This window comes from Odocoileus virginianus, chromosome 6 (assembly GCF_023699985.2).
Source record: "Odocoileus virginianus isolate 20LAN1187 ecotype Illinois chromosome 6, Ovbor_1.2, whole genome shotgun sequence".
NCBI classification, from domain to species: domain Eukaryota; kingdom Metazoa; phylum Chordata; class Mammalia; order Artiodactyla; family Cervidae; genus Odocoileus; species Odocoileus virginianus.
This window is the reverse complement of record NC_069679.1, coordinates 16,442,199-16,465,102: the sequence shown is the minus strand read 5'-3', so window position 1 is coordinate 16,465,102 and position 22,904 is coordinate 16,442,199. Positions and strand designations below refer to the sequence as shown.

The following is a 22,904-nucleotide window of genomic DNA, read 5'->3' as shown; positions in this document are numbered from 1 at the left end:
AAGAAAATGGAAATTTAGGGTCATAATTTCATACACTCACCTCTCCCCATCCCAAGATGGAGCAGGGTCTCCCGCTGGGTCACACAGTCTTTCCTTCTGTGTCAGAGATCTTTGTATGTGAGTTTCACCCTCTGTCAGCTCACCCAGCATGACGGTGTCCCAGACTATAGATCCTTACTAGCTATAATCACCCACAACGTAAAACTACATGGGACATCAAGAAACCTACAAGGAGAGGAATTATCTGAGGGCAGTGAAAACCAAAAGTTAGAAGAGGTGGTATTTAAGGATTCTCAGCACAGATAACCGCAATCACACTTCTCACCCCTGGCAAGAGAGCAATCACACAAACAGTACCCAAATGGGGGCAGCATCAGGAATTCAGGAGGTTGCAAATGTGTTTTATTGAAAGAAGCAGTGATTTGGTTAACACAGGTCCCATCTCACAATCCACTTCTCACCCCCCTCCAAAACACACAGGGGAAAGACTCAGGCCAGGGGCGCAGGTGTGGGTTGGATAGGAGCCCTAACTTGCTTGAGTTATTGCCCTCAGGTCAGGGAATCGTGTGGTTATATGTGTGTGCGTGTGTGTGCGTGTGTGTGTGTGTTGGATAAGAAACCTAACTTGAGTTATTGCCCTCAAGCCAGAGAAGCCTGTGCTTGTGTGGAGCTGGCAGTGAGGGTAGGGGGGTGGCAGGTAAGAACACCGAACCATCAAAGTGGACTGGCACATACGGGTTTCCCTCACAAGCCACGGTGATGTATTTCTGCTTCTGGCTAGTCTTGTAGGCACAGTTGGGGTACTTAGAGCTGCCTGTCTCACGGCAGTCTGTGATGTTCATGGTGGAGTTGCTCTGGTAGCAGTTGGGCTGCCCATTCTTGCAGGTGATGTTTTTCTGGGAGCACACGGCCTTGACATTGTCCAGGGACTCGTGCACAAAGGTGTTCACCGGCTTGCATCGTCCATGTGTCATCCTCCGGCGCTTCATCATCTGATTGCAGTAGTTGGAGTTGCCGCTGGAGGAGCTGCCAGAGTCCATGTGCTGCCTCCGGAACTTGGCGGCTGCAGATTCCTTGCCCAGGGAAGGCTGGACCCACACCAGCAGCAGCACCAGGACCAGCAGTGACAACAGGACCAGGGACTTCAGAGCCATGATGACCGCACTCCCCTGGAGAAAGCTGCCACGGAAAAGGGGCAGAGGAGGGAAAGCATCGCCTTAGAAAGAGAACCCCAGCTCCCACCTGTAGCCTCCCTAGCTTACAGAAAAACCAGAAAGATGTCCTTCTTCCTAAGAGCTTTCCTAGGTAAGGAGACACTCACATATACTCTTCCCACAAATATTTGACTCCCACTCCCTACAGAAGGGTCGTCCTCCCCTCTGGGTGATGACCCCAGAAATGACCTAAAATCCTAGCAGTCTTGTCTTTGAATACAGAAAGTCTTTTGATATGAAATACATTTGAAAAATAAAATACCTTTATACCCAGCATTCAAGCGGCAAGTTAGATGTTCCTTTTGAATAAATCATTAAATAAATAAGCCAGATTTTGAGTAAGACACATTGTATCCTGAAATTGTTGTTGTTGTTCAATTGCTCAGTTGTGTCTGACTCTTTGTGACACCGTGGACTGCAGGCTTCTCTGAGATAACTGCCAGTATTCATCCAGGATCACGGCTGACAGAGCCCTGTTGTCCTCCGGCACAAGGGAAACTCAGTCCCTGTCCTGTGTCTGACACCACACCATAAAGGACACCATAGTATTCCTATGAGAGATTCAAGCCTCCCCCAACCTGGAGGGTTCTCCTTCTCCAGCCCCGTGGGCTCTCTGCAGCCTGCATGCTCCATTCCTGATTCCAGCTCTGCTCCCTGCCCATGTCTGCCCAACCCAATTCTTAGGCTAATCTCACTCACCCTGGATCTCCCTTCTCAAACCCTCAAGCAGAGTCAGCTCCTAAGACCACTTCTTGAGCTGCTTACCTGGGTCTCTAGCTTGGTCTCTGAAAAAGAAGGCAGTTTCTGCAATCACTCTATCCCAGGGATGTGGAACTTATACAGATGAAAGGGGGCTTGGCTTCCAAGAAGAGCAGGGTGGGTGGAGCATCTTGGTCTCGGTCCACAAGAAAACAAGGTCATGTTAGAAAGGGGTGGGGAATTGCCCAGGGCGCCCTCTTTGGGGGCTACTGGGGAGAGGAAGCCTTTGCCAATAAGAACCTTTCTTTCGATTAATATAAGCAGCAGGGAAAACCACTATAGCACTGATATTCAAACCCCAGTCAAGTCCTTGCTCTGCAGTAAATAGCACTTTGAGGTTAGCTAAAGACACATAACATATGATCATGAGAACAGCTGCTTTGGACAAAATTCCACATCTCTCATCAGCACCTCTGGGGTGGAAGGCTGCATGGAGTGGGGAGAGGTGTCCAGCTGCCCCTAGCTGGAAAAGTTCCCAGATCTGGAGAAGGGTGTATTGTTCAGTCACCCAGTCATGTCTGACTCTTTGTGACCCCATGGACTGCAGCATACCAAGTTTTCCTGTCTTCACCATCTCCTGGAGTTTGCTCAAACTCATGTCTGTTGAGTCGGTGATGCCATCCAACCATCTCATCTTCTGTCATCCCCTTCTCCCCCTGCCTTCAATCTTTCCCAGATTCAGGGTCTTTTCCAATGAATCGGCTCTTCAAATCGGGTGGCCAAAATATTGGAGTTTCAGCGTCAGCATCAGTCCTTCCAATGACTATTCAGGACTGATTTCCTTTAGGATTGACTGGTTTGATCTCCTTGCAATCCAAGGGACTCTCAAGATTCTTCGCCAACGTCACAGTTCAAAAGCATCAGTTCTTTGATACTCTGCCTTCTTTATGGTCCAACCCTCACATCCATACATGACTACTGGGAAAACCATGTCTTTGACTATATGGACCTTTGTGAGCAAAGTAACACCTCTGCTTTTTAATATGCTATCTAGGTTTGTCATAGCTTTTCTTCCAAGGAGCAAGCGTCTTTTAATTTCATGACTGCAGTCACCACCTGCAGTGATTTTAGAGCCCAAGAAAACAAAGTCTGTCACTGTTTCCACTTTTTTCCCATATATTTTCCATGAAGTGATGGGACTGAATGCCATGATCTTAGTTTTTTGAATATTGAGTTTTAAGCCAACTTTTTCACTCTCCTCTTATTTATCCTGGCAGTCTTGATTCCACATTAACATGGAGAAGAAAGAAGCTTCTGTATGACCTCACCCAGTTCAGACAACTTCAGCACACCTGGACTGTTGAAGTAGAGTATGTGTCCATTCTTATCTGATGAGCAAAAACTCAGCTTCTCTGTACGTTAGTGCCAAATCAAATCTCAGAGACAGATTTTTGGGTGAAGTAGAAAAGGATGGCTTTATTGTTTTGCCAGGCAAAGAGGGACATAGCAGGTTCATGCTCTCCAAACCAAATGTACCAACGAGGTGAAGATAGTGACATGTTTTATAGTAAAAGAGGTCATGATCAGCTCATGGACATCCTTCCAGTGAGTTGGTGAGTGAGGTAAGTAAGACTCAACATTATCAACCTTCAGGACCAACTGACTGCTCTGGGGTCTACATACTTGTGGGCAGCAAACATACCATCATTTCTTAACTTATCTTGCCTGGAGGAGGTTTTAGAATCTGGAGAATAGCTTAAAGATATTGTTGTGTGTTCATGGGGTTCTCAAGGCAAGAATACTGAAGTGGTTTGCCATTCCCTTCTCCAGTGAACCACATTCTGTTAGACCTCTCCACCATGACCCGTCCATCCTGGATGGCCCCACATGGCATGGCTTAGTTTCACTGAGTTAGACAAGGCTATGGTCCATGAGAAGGGAATGGCAAACCACTTCAGTATTCTTGCCTTGAGAACCCCATGAACAGTATGAAAAGGCAAAATGATAGGATACTGAAAGAGGAACTCCCCAGGTTGGTAGGTGCCCAATATGCTACTGGAGATCGGTGGAGAAATAACTTCAGAAAGAATGAAGGGATGGAGCCAAAGCAAAAACAACACCCAGTTGTGGGTGGGACTGGTGACAGAAGCAAGGTCCGATGCTGTAAAGAGCAATATTGCATAGGAACCTGGAATGTTAGGTCCATGAATCAAGGCTAATTGGAAGTGGTCAAACAGGAGATGGCAAGAGTGAACGCCAACATTCTAGGAATCAGAGAACTAAAATGGACTGGAATGGGTGAATTGAGCTCAGATGACCATTTTACCTACTACTGTGTGCAGGAATCCCTTAGAAGAAATGCAGTAGCTGTCATGGTCAACAAAAGAGTCTGAAATGCAGTACTTGGATGCAATCTCAAAAATGACAGAATGATCTCTATTCATTTCCAAGGCAAACCATTCAATATCACAGTAATCCAAGCCTATGCCCCAACCAGTAATGATGAAAAAGCTGAAGTTGAATGGTTCTATGAAGACCTACAAGATCTTTTAGAACTAATACCCAAAACATATGCCCTTTTCATTATAGAGGACTGGAATGCAAAAGTAGGAAGTCAAGAAACACCTGGAGTCACAGGCAAATTTGGTCTTGGAGTACGGAATGAAGCAGGGCAAAGGCTGACAGAGTTTTGCCAAGAGAACACACTGGTCATAGCAAACACCCTCTTCCAACAACACAAGAGAAGACTCTACACATGGACATCACCAGATGGCCAACACCGAAATCAGATTGATTATATTCTTTGCAGCCAAAGATGGAGAAGCTCTATACAGTCAGCAAAAACAAGACCGAGAGCTGACTGTGGCTCAGATCATGAACTCCTTATTGCCAAATTCAGATTCAAACTGAAGAAAGTCGGGAAAACCACTAGACCATTCAGGTATGACCTAAACCAAATCCCTTATGACTATACAGTGGAAGTGAGAAATAGATTTAAAGGACTAGATCTGATAGACAGAGTGCCTGATGAACTATGGGTGGAGGTTCGTGACATTGTACAGGAGACAGGGATCAAAACCATCCCCATGGAAAAGAAATGCAAAAAAAGCAAAATGGCTGCCTGAGGAGGCCTTACAAATAGCTGAGAAAAGAAGAGAAGCAAAAGCAAAGGAGAAAAGGAAAGATATTCCCATTTGAATGCAGAATTCCAAAGAATAGCCAGGAGAGATAAGAAAGCCTTCCTCAGTGATCAATGCAAAGAAATAGAGGAAAACAACAGAATGGGAAAGACTAGAGATCTCTTCAAGAAAAATTAGAGATACCAGGGGAACATTTCAGGCAAAGATGGGCTCAATAAAGGACATAAATGGTATGGACCTAACAGAAGCAGAAGATATTAAGAAGAGGTGGCAAGAATACACAGAAGAACTGTACAAAAAAGATCTTCATAAACCAGATAATCACAATGGTGTGATCACTCACCTAGAGCCAGACATCATGGAGTGTGAAGTCAAGTGGACCTTAGAAAGCATCACTAGGAACAAAGCTAGTGGAGGTGATGGAATTCCAGTTGAGCTATTTCAAATCCTGAAAGGTGATGCTGTGAAAGTGCTGCACTCAATATGCCACCAAATTTGGAAAACTCAGCAGTGGCCACAGAACTGGAAAAGGTCAGTTTTCATTCCAATCCCAAAGAAAGGCAATCCCAAAGAATGCTCAAACTACCACACAATTGCACTCATCTCACACGCTAGTAAAGTAATGCTCAAAATTCTCCAAGCCAGGCTTCAGCAATACGTGAACTGTGAACTTCCAGATGTTCAAGCTGGTTTTAGAAAAGGCAGAGGAACCAGAGATCAAATTGCCAGCATCCACTGGATCATCATAAAATCAAGAGAGTTCCAGAAAAGCATCTATTTCTGCTTCATTGGCTATGCCAAAGCCTTTGGCTGTGTGAATCACAATAAACTGTGGAAAATTCTTCAAGAGATGGAAAAACCAGACTACCTGACCTGCCTCTTGAGAAACCTATATGCAGGTCAGGATCAACTGTTAGAACTGGGCATGGAACAGCAGACTGGTTCCAAATAGGGAAAGGAGTATGTCAACGCTGTATATTGTCACCCTGCTTATTTAACTTCTATGCAGAGTACATTATAAGAAACGCTGGGCTGGAAGAAGCACAGGCTGGAATCAAGATTGCCAGGAGAAATATCAATAACCTCAGATATGCAGATGACACCACCCTTATGGCAGAAAGTGAAGAGGAACTAAAAAGCCTCTTGATGAAAGTGAAAGAGGAGAGTGAAAAAGTTGGGTTAAAGCTCAACATTCAGAAAACTAAGATCATGGCATCTGGTCCCATCACTTCATGGGAAAAAGATGGGGAGACAGTGGAAACAGTGTCAGACTTTATTTTGGGGGGCTCCAAAATCACTGCAGATGGTGATTGCAGCTGTGAAATTAAAAGATGCTTACTCCTTGGAAGGAAAGTTATGGTCAACCTAGATAGCATATTAAAAAGCAGAGACATTACTTTGCCAACAAAGGTCCGTCTGGTCAAGGCTATGGTTTTTTCAGTGGTCATGTATGGATGTGAGAGTTGGACTGCGAAGAAAACTGAGCGCTGAAAAATTGATGCTTTTGCACTATGGTGTTGGAGGACACTGTTGAGAGTCCCTTGGACTGCAAGGAGATCCAACCAGTCCATCCTAAAGGAGATCAGTCCTGGGTGTTCATTGGAAGGACTGATGCTGAAGCTGAAACTCCCACACTTTGGCCACCTGATGTGAAGAGTTGACTCATTGGAAAAGACCCTGATGCTGGGAGGGATTGGGGACAGGAGGAGAAGTGGACAACAGAGGATGAGATGGCTGGATGGCATCACCGACTTGATGGGCATGAGTTTGAGTAAACTCCGGGAGTTGGTGATGGACAGGGAGGCCTGGCGTGCTGTGATTCATGGGGTCACAAAGGGTCGGACATGACTGAGCGATTGAACTGAACAGATTGTTGTGTGTATCCATTGATGGGAAAACAGAACCTTGCCCCAAGGCTGCTCTTGACTCTCAGTGTCTCCCTAGTCTCTCATCCCCTCCCTTCCCTAATTAACAACTGCTTGTATCTGCCCATTGGAACTCTAAGAAGGTCACGGAGGTTGAAAGAAGGCTGTTTCCTATAATCAAAGAAGTGGAGGTTGCAAAGGCCTTGTGCCCAGCTGCCCCGCAGGGCCCTGCCCAGTAGCAATCTGGTGGATTTGGCCAACATTCCACATCTCTCACCAGTACCTCTGCGGGTAGAGTGAGGAGAGGTGTTCAGTGGCCCCCAACTGGAAGGGTACCCAGACATGGAGAATAAGAAAAGAGTACCTGAATACAGAAGAGAAAAAGAAAGCCTCTGTGTGAGCTCACCCAGTTCTGGCCACTTCTATGCTCCTGGACTATTGAAGGAGGGTATGTGGCCAATCTTATCTAGAGTGACCCCTCCTTACATAGGCCAGAGTGGAGAAGAAGAACTTGAGATAAGACAAATGCAAAATTCCCTTTAGAGAAGAAATTTGTTGTTGTTCAGTCGCTAAGTTGTGTCTGACTCTGCAAACCCATGGACTGTGGCACACCAGACTCCTCTGTCCTTCACTATCTCCTGGAGTTCTTGAAAATTCATGTGGTTATCTGGGTCAATAAAACCATTTTTGTTTGTTCTTCTGTGTATTCTTGCCACCTCTTAATTTCTTCTGCTTCTGTTAGATCATTACTGTTTCTGTCCTCTATCATGCCTATCCATGCATGAAATGTTCCCTTGATATCTCCAGTTTTCTTGAAGAGATCTCTAATCTTTCCAATTCTATTGTTTCCCTCTATTTCTTTGCACTGATCATTTAAGGCCTTCTTATCTCTCCTTGCTCTTCCCTGGAACTCTGCATCCAGTTGGTTTCTCTTTCCTTTTCTCCCTTGCCTTTCACTTTTTTCTTTCCTCGGTTATTTGTTGAGCCTCCGCAGGCAACCACTTTGCCTTCTTGCCTTTCTTTTTCTTTGGGATGGTTTTGGTCACCACCTCCTGTTGTATCATTGAACCACAATGCTACAAACCTCCATCCCTAGTTCTGCAGGCACTCTGTCTACCAGGTCTAACCCTTTGAATCTATTTGTCACCTTCACTGTATAATCATAAGGGATTTGACTTAGGGATTTCCTGGTAGCTCAGCTGGTAAAGAATCCCCCAAAATGCAGGAGACCCTGGTTTGATTCTTGAGTTGGGAAGATCCACTGGAGAAGGGAATAGCAACCCACTCCAGTATTCTGGCCTGGAGAATTCCATAGACTGTGTAGTCCAAAGAGGTGCAAAGAGTGGGAAATGACTGACCAAATTTCACTTCACATAGCTGAATGACCTAGTGGTTTTCCCTACTTTCTTCAATTTAAACATGAATTTTGCAATATGGACCTCATGCTCTGAGAAGAAATAGAAAACCTCATATTTCTTAGCAGTAGAATTTCCTCCCAGAAAGATTCCTGTGTTTTCTGGAACACAATTTTATTTCTATTTATAATGCTCTTAAAGTAGAGGCAGGTTACACTACTGCATCATTTTCAGGTGTCCAGCGGAGTGACTCAGCCATATGTGCATAATGTGCAATGGAGGACAACTGTAATTCTTCTGGAGTGAGAATTATCAAAATATCTCTCCAAGCTCTAGGTTTACACTGTCTCAGTCCAAATTCTGTTTTAGCATGTTAAACACTGAGCAAGTTTCCTCACCTCTAAAATGAGGATGATAATACCATGTTCCTCTTAGGTTTGTTATTAAGACAAAATAGGGTAAGATGCAAAGGACTTAAGGTAGTTTTTCGTAAGTGAGTGATTGGTCACATGGGGTGGGGTTAAGATCTCCGACAGAAAACCTGTTTAAATAATACTGGCTAGACTTTCTTGGTGATTTAGTGGTTAAAACCCACCTGCCAGTGGACAGAACATGGTCTGGGAATATCCCCCATATGGCGGAGCAACTGAGCCATGGACCACAGCTATTGAAGCCTATGCACCCAGAGCCTGTGTTCTGCAACAAGAGAAACCACTGCAATGAGAAGCCCATGCACCACAACAAAGCATAGCCCCTGCTTGCCAAAACTACAGAGCCCATGCAGGGTAAAGAAGACCCAGAGCAGCCAAAAGTAAAATAAACTAAATAATATAAAAATGAATTAAATAGTACCAGGTAATCTTGGAATTGCTTTCTACATGGGATAGAGTCAGGTAACTCCTGCTAAAAACCAGAGCTGAAAATAGCAAGGAGTTTCAAAGCCTTGGGGAGGGAAAAAGAGGGGGAAGAGAAAGGAGAAGAAACCTGATTGGAATAAAAGAATTCTTTAAGTGGAAATTTTAAATTGCTTTGCACATGAAATCTGAAAAAATTTTTGTAAAGTCAGCATTATTTTGTAATGTGTATAAATTTGGAAAGGGAAGTGGGGCCAAGAAAGACATGGTGAGGCATGAGATTTTAGTTTCCTGTTTCCATAGGTCACCCACCACCCAGGTTTTACTTGCCTCTTAGTCTTAAGATCTTACTCATATCATCTTGAGAGGCACTAGAAGGAAAACTTTTCCTCTACCTTTAGTTCATGGAAGAGGAAAGGCTTCCCTGGTGGCTCAGCTGGTAAAGAATCTGCCTGCAGTGCTGGAGACCTGGGTTAGTTAGATCCCTGGGTTGGAAGATCTCCTGGAGAAGGGAATGGCTTCCCACTCCAGTACTCTGGCCTAGAGAATTCCATGGACTGCATAGTGCATGTGGTAGTGAAGAGTTGGACACAACTGAGAGATTCTCACCCACTCAGTTCATGAGGCCTGTGAATTAACTGACCAAAGACAGATTGACAGAACAACTGTCAAAGTTTATTCCTATTCATGTGAAGGAGCACAAAAGAAGCAGTTCCCCGAACAGCATGGGTAAAGGTTCATACATCAACTTAATGGGAGGGACTCTACAGGAAATAGGGACTCTACAGGAAATAAATGAGCTTTTAGGGGAATAAATGGGATGTAAAAGAATTTGTGATAATGTCTGTCTATGCAAGTATGGGTGGTCTGATTTCTTCTGGGCTATAAAACTCCCCTAAGGGGATTTACAGCAGTTTTACTCTCAGAAGACTCTACCTATTCAGATAAGAGATTCTCCCCCAAAAAAACTTTCTGCATCTGCTAGGTCTCAAATACCTTATTTAAAATAATCTTACTATCAACTCTGCAGATCTGAGTGGACACACACAGTAATCACTTTAGAATTTGTCATTTATTCAGCAGTGGTAATACAGAAATAAGTTACAGGACCTGCCCTAGAGGTGCCCAGTAGGATGGTTTGTATTCACCACGTGAGTCCCACCTAGGTGTTGGGTATGGCTGCACAAAAATAGTCATTCTTGCGGCATCTTTCCAGTGCAAGAAGAATTTCAGGGCGTTGGTCCAACAAGAAGATTTCAAAATCACCATTCAAATATGAACAAGTTTTCAGTAACCCAAATAAGCTTCTTCAATAGCCTACAAGGCATCCCAATCTATAAGAAGTCATTTTACCTGTTTGTGTATGTCAATCTGTCCAATCCCTTGGTTTGGGGGCGGGGGGTGGGGGTTGTTTGTTTTTGTTTTGTTCTTTGGCCATGCTAAGTGACTTGTGGGGTCCCAATTTCTTGACCAGGGATCGAACCTGGGCCCCTGCATTGAAAGCACCAAATTAATGCAGGGGAGAAAGAAACACTTTCCTCTACCAATTAAGTTTCAGTGACTGGGGACCTGTCAATCAAACAAAACATAGATTAACAAGAAAACAAAGCAAATTTAATTGGGTACATATGTATACCGATAGCAGTGAACCATCTTGCAAACTATGACTTTGAGTGATTATAATATATCAATGTAGGCTCACCAGCTGTAAAAAATGTACCCTTCTGGTAGGGGATGTTGATAGCTGGGGATGCTAGGCATGTGGCAGGGATGGGAGTGGGGATACATGGTTACTCTTAGTACTTTCTGCTCAATTTTGCTGTGAATCTAAAACTGCTATAAAATATGAAGTCTATTTAAAAGGAAGATGCTGATTTCTTCAAAAGTTTCAAAGACCTAAAAATAAAAAAAGAAAGACTGTGGAAATGTAGCAGATTAAAGATGGCTGGACTTCCTTGGTGGTACACTGGGTAAGAATCCCCCTGGCAATGCAGGGGATGCGGGTTTGATTTCTGATCCAGGGAAGATTCCACACGTGGCAGAGCGGCTTAGCTGGCATGCTGCAACTTCTGAAGCCGATGGGCCTAGAGCCTGTGCTCCACAGCAAGAGAAGCCCAAATAAGAAGCCCAGCACCAAAGCGAAGCATGGCCTCCAAAGAGAAGTCCCCACGTGTAGCAACTGGAGAAAGCCTGCGCACAGCAACAAGACCAGAGCAACGAAAATAACTAATCAATTAATTGATTTTAAAAATAATAGTGGCTAAAGAGACGTTAGAAAACAGAGACATTACTTTGACAACAAAGGTCCATCTAGTCAAAGCTATGGTTTTTCCAGTAGTCATGTATGGATGTGAGAGTTGAACTATAAAGAAAGTTGAGTACCAAATAATTGATGCTTTTGCACTATGGTGTTAGGGAAGACTCCTGAGAGTCCCTTGGACTGCAGGGAGATCCAACCAGTCCATCCTAAAGGAAATCAGTCCTGAATATTCATTGGAAGGACTGATGCTGAAACTGAAGCTCCAATACTTTGTCCACCTGATGCGAAGAACTGACTCAATGGAAAAGATCCTGGTGCTGGGAAAGATTGAAGGCAGGAGGAGAAGGGGACAACAAAGGATGAGATGGTTGGATGGCATCACTGACTCGACGGACGTGAGTTTGAGCAAGCTCCGAGAGTTGATGATGGACAGGACAGGGAAGCCTGACATGAGGCAGTCCATGGAGTCACAAAGAGTCGGACACAACTGAGTGACTGAACTGAACTGAACTGAACTGAAAGAGATATACAGCTAAATGTGCCACTTCACACCAGGCTGGAACCAGTGCTAGAAGGAAAAAGATGCCAAAGATATTACTGGGTTGATTGACAAATTTGTATACAAAAACAGATTTGATAAAAGTACTGCATCAAGGTTAAATTACTGTGCCAGCCAAAGCTGTCTATTAACCATTTTCTGAATTTTCCTTTTGAATCACTTACCATTCCTGCTGCCAAGGGTGCACTTGCCCATCCATTCATGTCCTATTCACCTCCAAGCTTCAACTAACTACCCCCTGACCTTCGATAGACTCTCTTGGCTATTTCAGCAGGAAGCATCTAATCTTCCTCTGAACTCAGAACCTCTTTCTGCACTGCTTACATGATTCTTCTGTGGCCTTGCATTTTCACTTGTGTCCTTATATAAATTTAGTTTTGAACTAAATAGGAAGCAAACTAACATAGGGATATGGTGTTATACTTCCTTTTACCTCTTTGACCTCCCTTATGATAGATGTGCACTATAATTAACTTCTTTGACAATTATTTACCGAGCGTCTATTACACACTAGTCCTTATTAACACATGGAGATGAGACACAGTACCTGCCTTCAAGGCACTTACAGTTCTATAGCGGAAGCAAAACTACTACAAAATGTTTTCAGTGAGCAAGGAACATAAGGAAAGGAAAAGGAATTGTTCTAAGGAAGGCACCACAGAGTAGCTGACCCTTAAACTGAGACTTGGAATGCGTGCAGGTGTTCACAGGTGGACAGGTCTTCCCCTGGTACACAGCTGAGAGAGGGTGGGTGAGACAGGGAAGGAATCTGTATAGCCTCCAGGTCCACAACTCCAGATCTTGCATGATGACACCAGCCTCAGGCTGTGCCATGGAAACAGCTGAAATGTACACAGGAGAGAGGAGCAGGTGGGTGACTGCAGGAGACTGAAGACTTTGCTGGAGAAGCTACAGTGGGGGCAGGGGCAGGGGCAGGTTCAGGGTTTGCACCAGGCAGAGAAATGAGAAGGAAGCCTTGATATTAATCAGGATCATATAAAGGTCTGTGAGATCGGTAGGATTCAATGAATCAATCCTGAGAACAAGTCGTCAGGCACCTGGGCAGGCTGCACCCAGTGGCCGTGCACCTTGAGAGGAAGGGCTGGCTGCTCTCTGCATGAATAGGTTGATTAGACCATAATAAATGAGGCCAATAAAGAAGGAAATTAGACCACTGAGAGAGAAGGGGGAAATCAAATGGGAGTTCTTATTCTATCGGTGATCTTTCATTGCCGTTAATGTATGGGATAATTGGTTAGAGATTGGTCTACCTCTTCCTCTGTTTTGGCAAAAAGGGAAAACTACATAGAAAGCTAATGAAATGAGTTTCGACATCTATCCTTAGTAATCCAGCAGATCACTTCACATCCCTTCTCTGCAGCTCGATAATAATGATGCTGAATCTCTGTGTTGGCATTCTGATTTTTCTCTCTCTCTCTTTGGCCATATAACTTGCAAGATCTTAGTTTCCTCACCAGGGATGGAAACTATGCCTTCTGCAGTGAGAGCACAGGAGTCCTAAACACTAGACTGCCAGGGAATTTCCTCTGTTCTTATTACTTACGATAAATTAACATCTGAACAGAATTCGTCATTACTTAACACAGCTTGTTTGGTGGCTGCTGCTGGTGTTTCAGTGAATACACCTAATGACAGCTGCTGATGTTAGAAATGTTAGTTTAGCATGGTCCTCCAGGGAAAGTATCACTCAACTTCTCTATCTAGTAACGAGGCTCATTACATCACTCTTTCCTCTGCAGCAGGACCTCAGAAGCTCATAGATACACTCCCAACTTTGAGGGTAACAGTGGACAGAGAGCTGCTCACCTGAGATTGTGCACTTGCTTGAGTCAGACCTTACATAGCTTCTCGCTGTGAGCTGATCCCTATTTCATTCCAATGACAGTTTGCAGTCAGTATTGTTTCTTTCTTTAAGAAATCGGAGTTTCTCTTTATCATTTTCCCGAGGCCATGCCAACCCTGTGACACATCAATAACATAACTAGGAAGAGTTATAAATTGTCAAATGTTCAACAGATAACTAAAAGGTATTGAGTAAGTTTTGACTTTTTTATGTTTATCATGCAATTTGAAACTTCTAAGGTAAACAATGAGTACAAACACATTGTATGAATTCCAAACTAGCAGAGACTAACTGGAATGTGGATTTGTTGGGATAGGCTAAGTTGTAACATACAACCTCAAAAAGTTAAATAATATAAATTTAATTTTTCATTTCTGCTACATGCTATCCCTGATACAGCCAAGGGGTTATGCCCTATGTAGTCACTGGGGAAAACAGTGAAAAATATGCATATTGTAGCAAGATGAATGGATTTCATAAACCTGATATTAGTTTAAGTTATAAAAGATATGCTCAATGTGATTCTATTTAGATAAAATTCAAGAACAGGCAAAATTAAACTGTATTTTTAAAGATACATACATAGGAAATAAAAGTAGAAGAATAAAGGAAATTTCTATTTCAAACACAAATACAATGCTTTCTTCTAGAGGGAACGATAAGACTGTGGTCAGAAAAAGGCACATGGTTGGGGGCTTTGGAAGTGCTGCAGTGTTCTGTTTCTGACCTTGGCTCAAGTTATGAGTGTTTGCCACATAGATATTCTTTAAAGTTTCTGAACATGGGAGGGGGGATCGGGATGGAGAACACATGTAAATCCAAGGCTGATTCATGTCAAAGTATGGCAAAAACCACTACAATACTGTAAAGTAATTAGCCTCCAACTAATAGAAATAAATGAAAAAATAAATAAATAAAGTTTCTGAACATGAGTGTTTTGGGCACCACTACAAATTTATAAAATGCTTAAAAAAGAAATATATTATTAGATGAATAGATGGAAAAATTGAGGGTTCGCTCGATTATTTGCTGGCATAACTTCAGAGCATCCTTATTTCAGAAAGCTGAAAAGAAAGTTGGAGATAAAGAATGGCGTTGACAAAACACCTGATGAGGAAGAAAAAACACTCCAAGTGCACTAGCTTGGTGAGGTTAGGCTGGGGAGAGGTGTACATCCCCTGAAGAAAGAGTCCATACAGGAAAAGACACTGAAAGAAACAGCTCAGAGATAGAGCATTGCCCCAAGAACTGGCAGAGATGGGATCCAGCTTCGTTCCTGTATGTCAGAATGTGTAAAAAAGAAGGGGGTGGGGCGGAATGTGTACCAGATAAGGAAAGGGATGCAAATGAAAAACAGAGATATTGACCTGGAGTGAGGAAAACAACTGAATGGGAAAGACTAGAGATCTCTTCAAGAAAATGAGAGATATCAAGGGAACATTTCATGCAAAGATGGGTTCGATAAAGGACAGAAATGGTATGGACCTAAGAGAAGCAGAAGATATTAAGAAGAGGTGGCAAGAATACACAGAAGTACTGTACAAAAAAGATCTTCACAAACCAGACAATCACAATGGTGTGATCACTGACCTAGAGCCAGACATCCTGGAATGTGAAGTCAAGTGGACTTTAGAAAGCATCACTAGGAACAAAGCTAGTGGAGGTGATGAAATTCCAGTTGAGCTATTTCAAATCCTGAAAGATGATGCTGTGAAAGTGCTGCACTCAATATACCAACAAATTTGGAAGACTCAGCAGTGGCCACAGGACTGGAAAAGGTCAGTTTTCATTCCAATCCCTAAGAAAGGCAATCCCAAAGAATGCTCAATCTACCGCACAATTGCACTCATCTCGTACACTAGTAAAGTAATGCTCAAAATTCTCCAAGCCAGGCTTCAGCAATACATGAACTGAGAACTTCCAGATGTTCAAGCTGGTTTTAGAAAAGGCAGAGGAACCAGAGACCAAATTGCCAATATCCGCTGGTTCATCGAAAAAGAAAGAGAGTTCCAGAAAAACATCTATTTCTGCTTTATTGACTATGCCAAAACCTTCGACTGTGTGGATCACAATAAATTGGGGAAAATTCTTCAAGAGATGGTAATACCAGACCACCTGACCTGCCTCTTGAGAAACCTGTATGCAGGTGAGGAAGCAACAGTTAGAACTGGACATGGAACAACAGACTGGTTCCAAATAGGGAAAGGAGTACGTCAACGCTGTATATTGTCACCCTGCTTATTTAACTTTTATGCAGAGTACATCATGAGAAACGTTGGGCTGGAAGAAACACAAGCTGGAATCAAGATTGCCGGGAGAAATATCAATAACCTCAGATATGCAGATGACACCACCCTTATGGCAGAGAGTGAAGAAGAACTAACAATCCTCTTGATCAAAGTGAAAGAGGAGAGTGAAAAAGTTGGCTTAAAGCTTAACATTCAGAAAACTAAGATCATGGCATCTGGTCCCATCACCTCATGGGAAATAGATGGGGAGACAGTGGAAACAGTGTCAGACTTTATTTTTTTGGGCTCCAAAATCACTGCAGATGGTGACTGCAGCCATGAAATTAAAAGACACTTACTCCCTGGAAGGAAAGTTATAGGGTCAACCTAGATAGCGTATTAGAAAGCAGAGACATTACTTTGCCAACAAAGTCCGTTTGGTCAAGGCTATGATTTTTCCAGTGGCCATTGTATGGGTGTGAGAGTTAGACTGTGAAGAAAGCTGAGCACCAAAAAATTGATGCTTTTGAACTGTGGTGTTGGAGAAGACTGTTGAGAGTCCCTTGGACTGCAAGGAGACCCAAGCAGTCCATCCTAAAGGAGATCAGTCCTGGGTGTTCATTGGAAGGACTGATGCTGAAGCTGAAACTCCAGTACTTTGGCCACCTGATGTGAAGAGTTGACTCACTGGAGAAGACCCTGATGCTTGGAGGGATTGGGGGCAGGAGGAGGAGGGGATGACAGAGAATGAGATGGCTGGATGGCATCACCGACTTGATGGGCATGAGTTTGAGTAAACTCCGGGAGTTGGTGATGGACAGGGAGGCCTGGCGTGCTGTGATTCATGGGGTCGAAAAGAGTCAGACACGACTGAGCGACTGAACTGAATGAGCAGAGGAGTAATGTTCTTTTCATCTACGGAAACTGGTTGTACAAGTGGAACTTGAGACACTTCCTTCCCCTTTCCTCAAATATCTGTTTTTATATAGCTTTCTAAGAACATCTGCATCACCTCTGTTGTCCTCTAGGTCATGGGGTAAGTCATCTGTATAGTCTGAGTCTATGACCCATTACTGAAAGTGAAAGTTAATCACACAGCCATATCCAACTCTTTGCGACCCCATGGTCTGTAGCTTGCCAGGCCCCCCATCCATGGAATTCTCCAGCCAAGAATACTGGAGTAGATTGCCATTTCCTTCTCCAGGGGATCTTCCTGACCCAGGAATCAAACCCGGGTCTCCTGAATTGCAGGCAGATTCTTTAGTGAGTCACTAGCGATGCCCATGACCCATTACTGAGGGGCATTCATTTCCAATACATTAATCACAGCTACAAGTTTTACTATCATCACACATATTCAAAAACAGTATTAATCTCTAGGGATTCTTCTTATGTAATTTGACATACATCACAACTGTGGTTTTGTAACTGAAAGTGGGGTCCACCAGCTTGCTGCTCAAAAGCCAATAGAGACAACATTGGTGGAAAGCAAAGTTTGTTTTATTTTGGATGCCAGCAATGGGGCAAGGGAGGGGGGTAGGAGAGAACCTCTCCAAAGGCCAACTCCCCCACCACTGACAGTCAGTGGGCAGGACCTTTTATAGGAGGGGGGCTAAGATGTAGAAACAGCACCATTAGCTCTGACAGTCATCTTGAAATTGGTCATTGGTGGACTGACCAGCATCATCTTGATTGTTTCCTACGTACAGTTAATCTTCTGTTCTAAGGTCAGTTTGTTCCCTTTCCCTTGAGGCAAATTTTCAGAACTTTTGCAGCTTATTTCATGGCTACAATCTGGTCATCGTGTAGCTAACTTCTTCCACTTGGTGGGAGTTTCAGTCTCTAAAAGACAGCTCACAAGACGTGGCTCAGAATATTATCTATAGCCCTTGAGAAGGTGCTAAAAGTCCTTGACTATGTTTAATGACTAAACTTTCTCAGTCTTATTGGACTATTGTTCTTTGCATTTTCTCATTTCTGTGATTTAGCTAATTCTTTGGCTAAATTTTTTCCACAGATAAAAGGAAGGCTGAAGACATACATTCCCGATCCATTTCAGTTTCTTTATATACATAAAATGTGATATTTATCTCCACAAATTGCTCTGAAGAATTTGAAAAAAGCTAATAGAGTGGATAGACCAAATATATTGGTAGCGGCTTCATGACTGTTTTGCTGTTTTCAGGGAAAATTATTCACCTCTCTGGATCTGTTTCAACAGAGTAAAATAAATAGACTGGATAATCGGCAAAGCAATCAGTTCAGTCACTCAGTAGTGTCCGACTCTTTGCGACCCCATGGACTGCTGTATGCCAGGTTTCCCTGTCCATCACCAGCTCCCGGAGTCTACTCAAACTCATCTCCATTGAGTCGCTGATGCCATCCAACCATCTCATCTTCTGTCATCCCCTTCTCCTCCCACCTTCAATCTTTCCCAGCATCAGGGTCTTTTCAGATGAGTCAGTTCTTTGTATCAGGTAACCAAAGTATTGGAGTTTCAGTTTCAGCATCAGTCCTTCCAATGGATATTCAGGACTGATTTCCCTTAGGATGGACTGGTTGGACCTCCTTGCTGTCCAAGGGACTCTCAAAAGTCTTCTCCAACACCACAGTTCAAAAGCATCAATTCTTCGGCACTCAGCCTTGTTTACAGTCCAACTCTTACATTCATACATGACCACTGGAAAAACCATAGCTTTAACTAGACAGACCCTTGTTGGCAAAGTAATGTCTCTGCTTTTTAATATGTTGTCTATGTTGGTCCTAGCTTTTCTTCCAAGGAGCAACTGTCTTTTAATTTTATGGCTGCAGTCATCATCTGCAGTGATTTTGGAGCCCCAAAAAAATAGTCTCTCACTGTTTCCCCATCTATTTGCCATGAAGTGATGGGACCAGATGCCATGATCTTAGTTTTCTGAATGTTGAGTTTTAAGCCAAATTTTCACTCTCTTCTTTCATCAAGAGGCTCTTTAGTTCTTTTTCATGTTCTGCCATAAGGGTGGTTTCATCTGTGTATCTGAAGTTATAGGTATTTCTCCCAGCAATCTTAATTCCAGCTGGGCTTCATCCAACCCGACATGTCTCATGATGTACTCTGGGTATAAGTTAAATAAGCAGGGTGACAATATACAGCCTTGATGTACTCCTTTCCTGATTTGGACCCAGTCTCTTGTTCCATGTCCAGTTCTAACTCTTGCTTCTTGACTTGCATACATAATTCTCAGGAGGCAGGTCAGGTGGTCTGGTATTCCCATCTCTTTCAGAATTTTCCACAGTTTGTTGTGAGCCACACAATCAAAGGCTCTGGCATAGTCAGTAAGTAGATGTTTTTCTGGAACTCTCTCACTTTTTCCATGATCCAACGGATGTTGGCAATTTGATCTCTGGTTCCTCTGCCTTTTCCAAATCATAAAGGATAATTTAAACATATACCTGTGTGCATGTGTGTGTGTTTATATACTAATATATATTAAATGTATATATGTGGATGGATTTGGGGTATGGATTCGGTTCAACATTTTAATGATTCCTGAAAAACTGATTGACATTCTTCTGGGTGAGTGTAGACTTATGCACAGAAGTTCTAATTTACTATTTAAAAGATCATTCTATAACTTCTGTAGTTTGTTTCCTAACCTATAAACTGGGGATAATTAAAGTACCTTACTGAATGTGTTCCCTCAAAGTTCTTGTATTAAAACCTAACTCTCAATATGATGACATTAGGAGGTGCGTGGGGCCTTAGGGAGGTGATTAGGTCAAGAGAGTGGGGACCTCATGATGGGATTAGAGATTCCAGAGAGCTCCCTTGCCTCCTTCTTTCAGGTGAGGTAATAACAAGAAACAGTGGTTCATAGCTATGGAACTGTATGTCCCTGTTTGCCTACAACTATCTCCATTTATGCCTGCTCCCTGGAAAAATTAATAATAGTGCTCCTTTTCTTTCAATTCTTGAAAATGTCCCAGTTCGGACAGTAAATTATATGTTCACCCTAGTTAGAGCCCATAGTAAGCCCTTAATTGATGTTGTGGTAGTGTTATTATTACCAGTATTGATACTGTTTCCTTAAGAGTCACAAGTTCACTTTCAATTTTGAGTTAACAGGAGTGACAATGGTTGTTTTTCATTGGAAGGGAGAGATGAACTGACAGGCCTTTAAATTCTATCTTTATGTAGAATCAGAGAGCATCATAAACAAAGGGGACATGTCAGGAAATGCAGGGCAGGCAGATCCAGGCTTGGGGCACCTGTGAAGGTCATGAGTCATTGTAGACACATTAAGATTAATATCAGGGGAATGTGCAGCAGGCACTGACAAGTGGAAAGCAATGCCTCTGAGAGAGAATTGGGACCCTGTGTATAGACCAAGCACAACTCTAGAGGGGTGATGGTGGGAGCCATGTAATGCCTGAGTCTGAGGTGGGGGGTGGGGGAATGGGATGGAGAAGATAAAAGGAAACAAAGGAAGTGGATGAAGCCTGGAGGAAGAGATGTCTAAACTATGCACCTGGAAGTTTGCCTTTCATTCTCTCTACTGATTTTGCTGTTTCATTGTGACCCTTCCATATTAAGCAGAGTATGGTAGGGGTAGGGGAAAAATTTCAAACATATTCTAAACATTTTTAATAGTCTTGTTTATTATAGTGATAGGGGCAAATAATTCTCAAACTCCTTTAGGTATATTACAAGAGTAAGCAAATGAGTTCAGTTCAGTTCAGTCACTCAGTCATGTCCTACACTTTGTGATCCCATGGATTGCAGCATGCCAGGATTCCTTGTCCATCCCAAGTCCCCAAGTTTGAGCTTGCTCAAACTCATGTCCATCGAGTAGGTGATGCCATGCAACCATCTCATCCTCTGCAGTCCCCTTCTCCTCCTGCCTTCAATCTTTCCCAGCACCAGGATCTTTTCCAATGAGTTAGATCTTCGAATGAGGTGTCCAAATTATTGGAGTTTCAGTTTCAGCATCAGTCTTTCCAATGAATATTAAAGACTGATTTCCTTTAGGATTGACTGGTTTGATCTCCTTGCAGTCCAAGGGACTCTCAAGAGTCTTCTCCAACACCACAGTGCAAAAGCACCAATTCTTCGGCACTCAGCCTTTCTTTATACAATGAGGACAAGCAAATGAACAAATATAATGAGTACAAGTGTTAATGTTGTGTATTGGAAGAAGGGACATGTGATAACCTAATGGGAAGGTAATGCAGGAGAGAAAGAAATTTTTTTCTCTGTCATTAAGGTTCAGTGACTGGAGACCTACAAATCAAACAAAATATAAATTAACAAGAAAATAAAGCAAATTTAAATTGCATACATATGTATACCACCAAGAGTGAACCATCATGTGGACTAGGCTTTCAGTGACTATGATGTGTCCCCTGGTTCACCAGTTATAACAAATGTACCCCTCTGGTGGAGGATGTTGAGAGTGGAGGATGCTCGACATGTGGCAGGGTGGGAGTGGGGCTAGTGTATGGGTATTCTCAGTGTTTTTTGCCCAATTTTGCTGTGAACCTAAAACTGCTCCAAAATAGGAGGCATATTTAAAAGGAAATATTTTAAAAGGAGATAATGACTTTTTCAAAAATTTTGAAGACCTAAAAGACAAAGAAAAAGTATAGAAATGTAACAGAGTAAAATTGACTAAGGAGACATACAACTGAATGTGACACTTCACATCAGGCTAGAATCTGCACTAGAGGGAAATATGCTATCAAGGATATTATTGGGCTAATTGGCAAATTTGTATACAAAATAGGTTGATAAAAGTATTGCATCAAGCTTAAATATACTGCTTCCAGGAGCCAAAGTTGTCTATTTACCATTTTCTGAATTTCCTTTTGAATCATTTGCTTTTCCTGCTGCCTAGGGTGAACTTGCCCATCCATTCACATTCTGTTCCCCTCCAAACTCCAAATAACAACCCCATGACCCTCCATAGTCTTGCCTGGCTATTTCAGCCCTGAGGGATCGAGTCTTCCTCTGAACTCACAGAACCTCATTCTGCACTGCTTATGTTCTGCTTTTGTGGCCTTGCACTTTCAGTTGCCTCCTTATATAAATTTAGTTTCCAACTAAATGGGAAGCAAACTAACATAAAAATATGATGTTATACTTCCTTTTACCTCGTTGACCTCCCTTATGATAGATGTGCACTATAATTAACTTCTTTGACAATTATTTACCAGGCATAGTAAACTAGTCCTTATTAGCATACAGAGATGAGACACAGTACCTGCCCTCAAGGCACTTACAGTTAATAGGGAGAGCCAGACTATTACAAAAAGTTTTCAGCCTGCAAGGAGCATAAAGAAAGGAATAGGAATTATTCCAATGAAGGCTCCACGGAGTAGATGACACTTAAACTGAAACTTGGAATGTGTGTAGGTGTTCACAGGTGGACAGGTCTCCCTATGATACACAGCTGAAAGAGGGTGGATGGCACAGGAAAGGAATCTGTATAGCCTCCAGGTCGACGGCTCCAGACTTTTGCATGAGTGACACGAGCCTCAGGCTGTGCCACGGAGACAGCTAAAACGCAGACAAAAGAGAGGAGCATGTGGCTGACCTCAGGAGACTGAAGCCTTTGCTGGAGAAGCTGCAGTGGGGGCAGGGGCAGGTTCAGGGTTTGCATCACTCAGGCAGAGAAATGAGAAGGAAGGCTTGATGTTAATCAGGAACATGGTAAGGTTCAATGAACCCATCCTGAGAACAAGTCGTCAGGCACCTGGGCAGGCTGTACTCACCAGCCGTGCATCCAGAGAGGAGGGGCTGGCTGCTCTCTGCACAGATAGGGTGATTAGACCACAATAAATGAGGCCAATAAAAAAGGAAATTAGACCACTGAGAGAGAAAGGGGAAA

The 22,904-nt window shown here is 43.0% G+C and overlaps 1 protein-coding gene across 2 annotated transcripts; it reads right to left on the bottom strand.

Annotated features, from left to right (window-relative positions):
- Positions 1 to 380: 380 nt before the first annotated feature.
- LOC110140094 (brain ribonuclease) lies at positions 381 to 2,084 on the bottom strand. Of its 2 annotated transcripts, none has more exons than XM_020898355.2 (2): positions 1,980 to 2,084; positions 381 to 1,179 (listed from the first exon to the last, which is right to left on the bottom strand). In XM_020898355.2, the coding sequence occupies exon 2, from the start codon at positions 1,152 to 1,154 to the stop codon at positions 621 to 623; it is 534 nt and encodes a 177-aa protein (XP_020754014.1). In that variant the 5' UTR covers positions 1,155 to 1,179; positions 1,980 to 2,084; the 3' UTR covers positions 381 to 620. The 2 variants fall into 2 exon arrangements, with proteins under 2 accessions (XP_020754014.1, XP_070325016.1); XM_070468915.1 differs by lacking the exon at positions 1,980 to 2,084 and adding an exon at positions 1,914 to 1,937.
- Between the last annotated feature and the right edge of the window lie 20,820 nt (positions 2,085 to 22,904).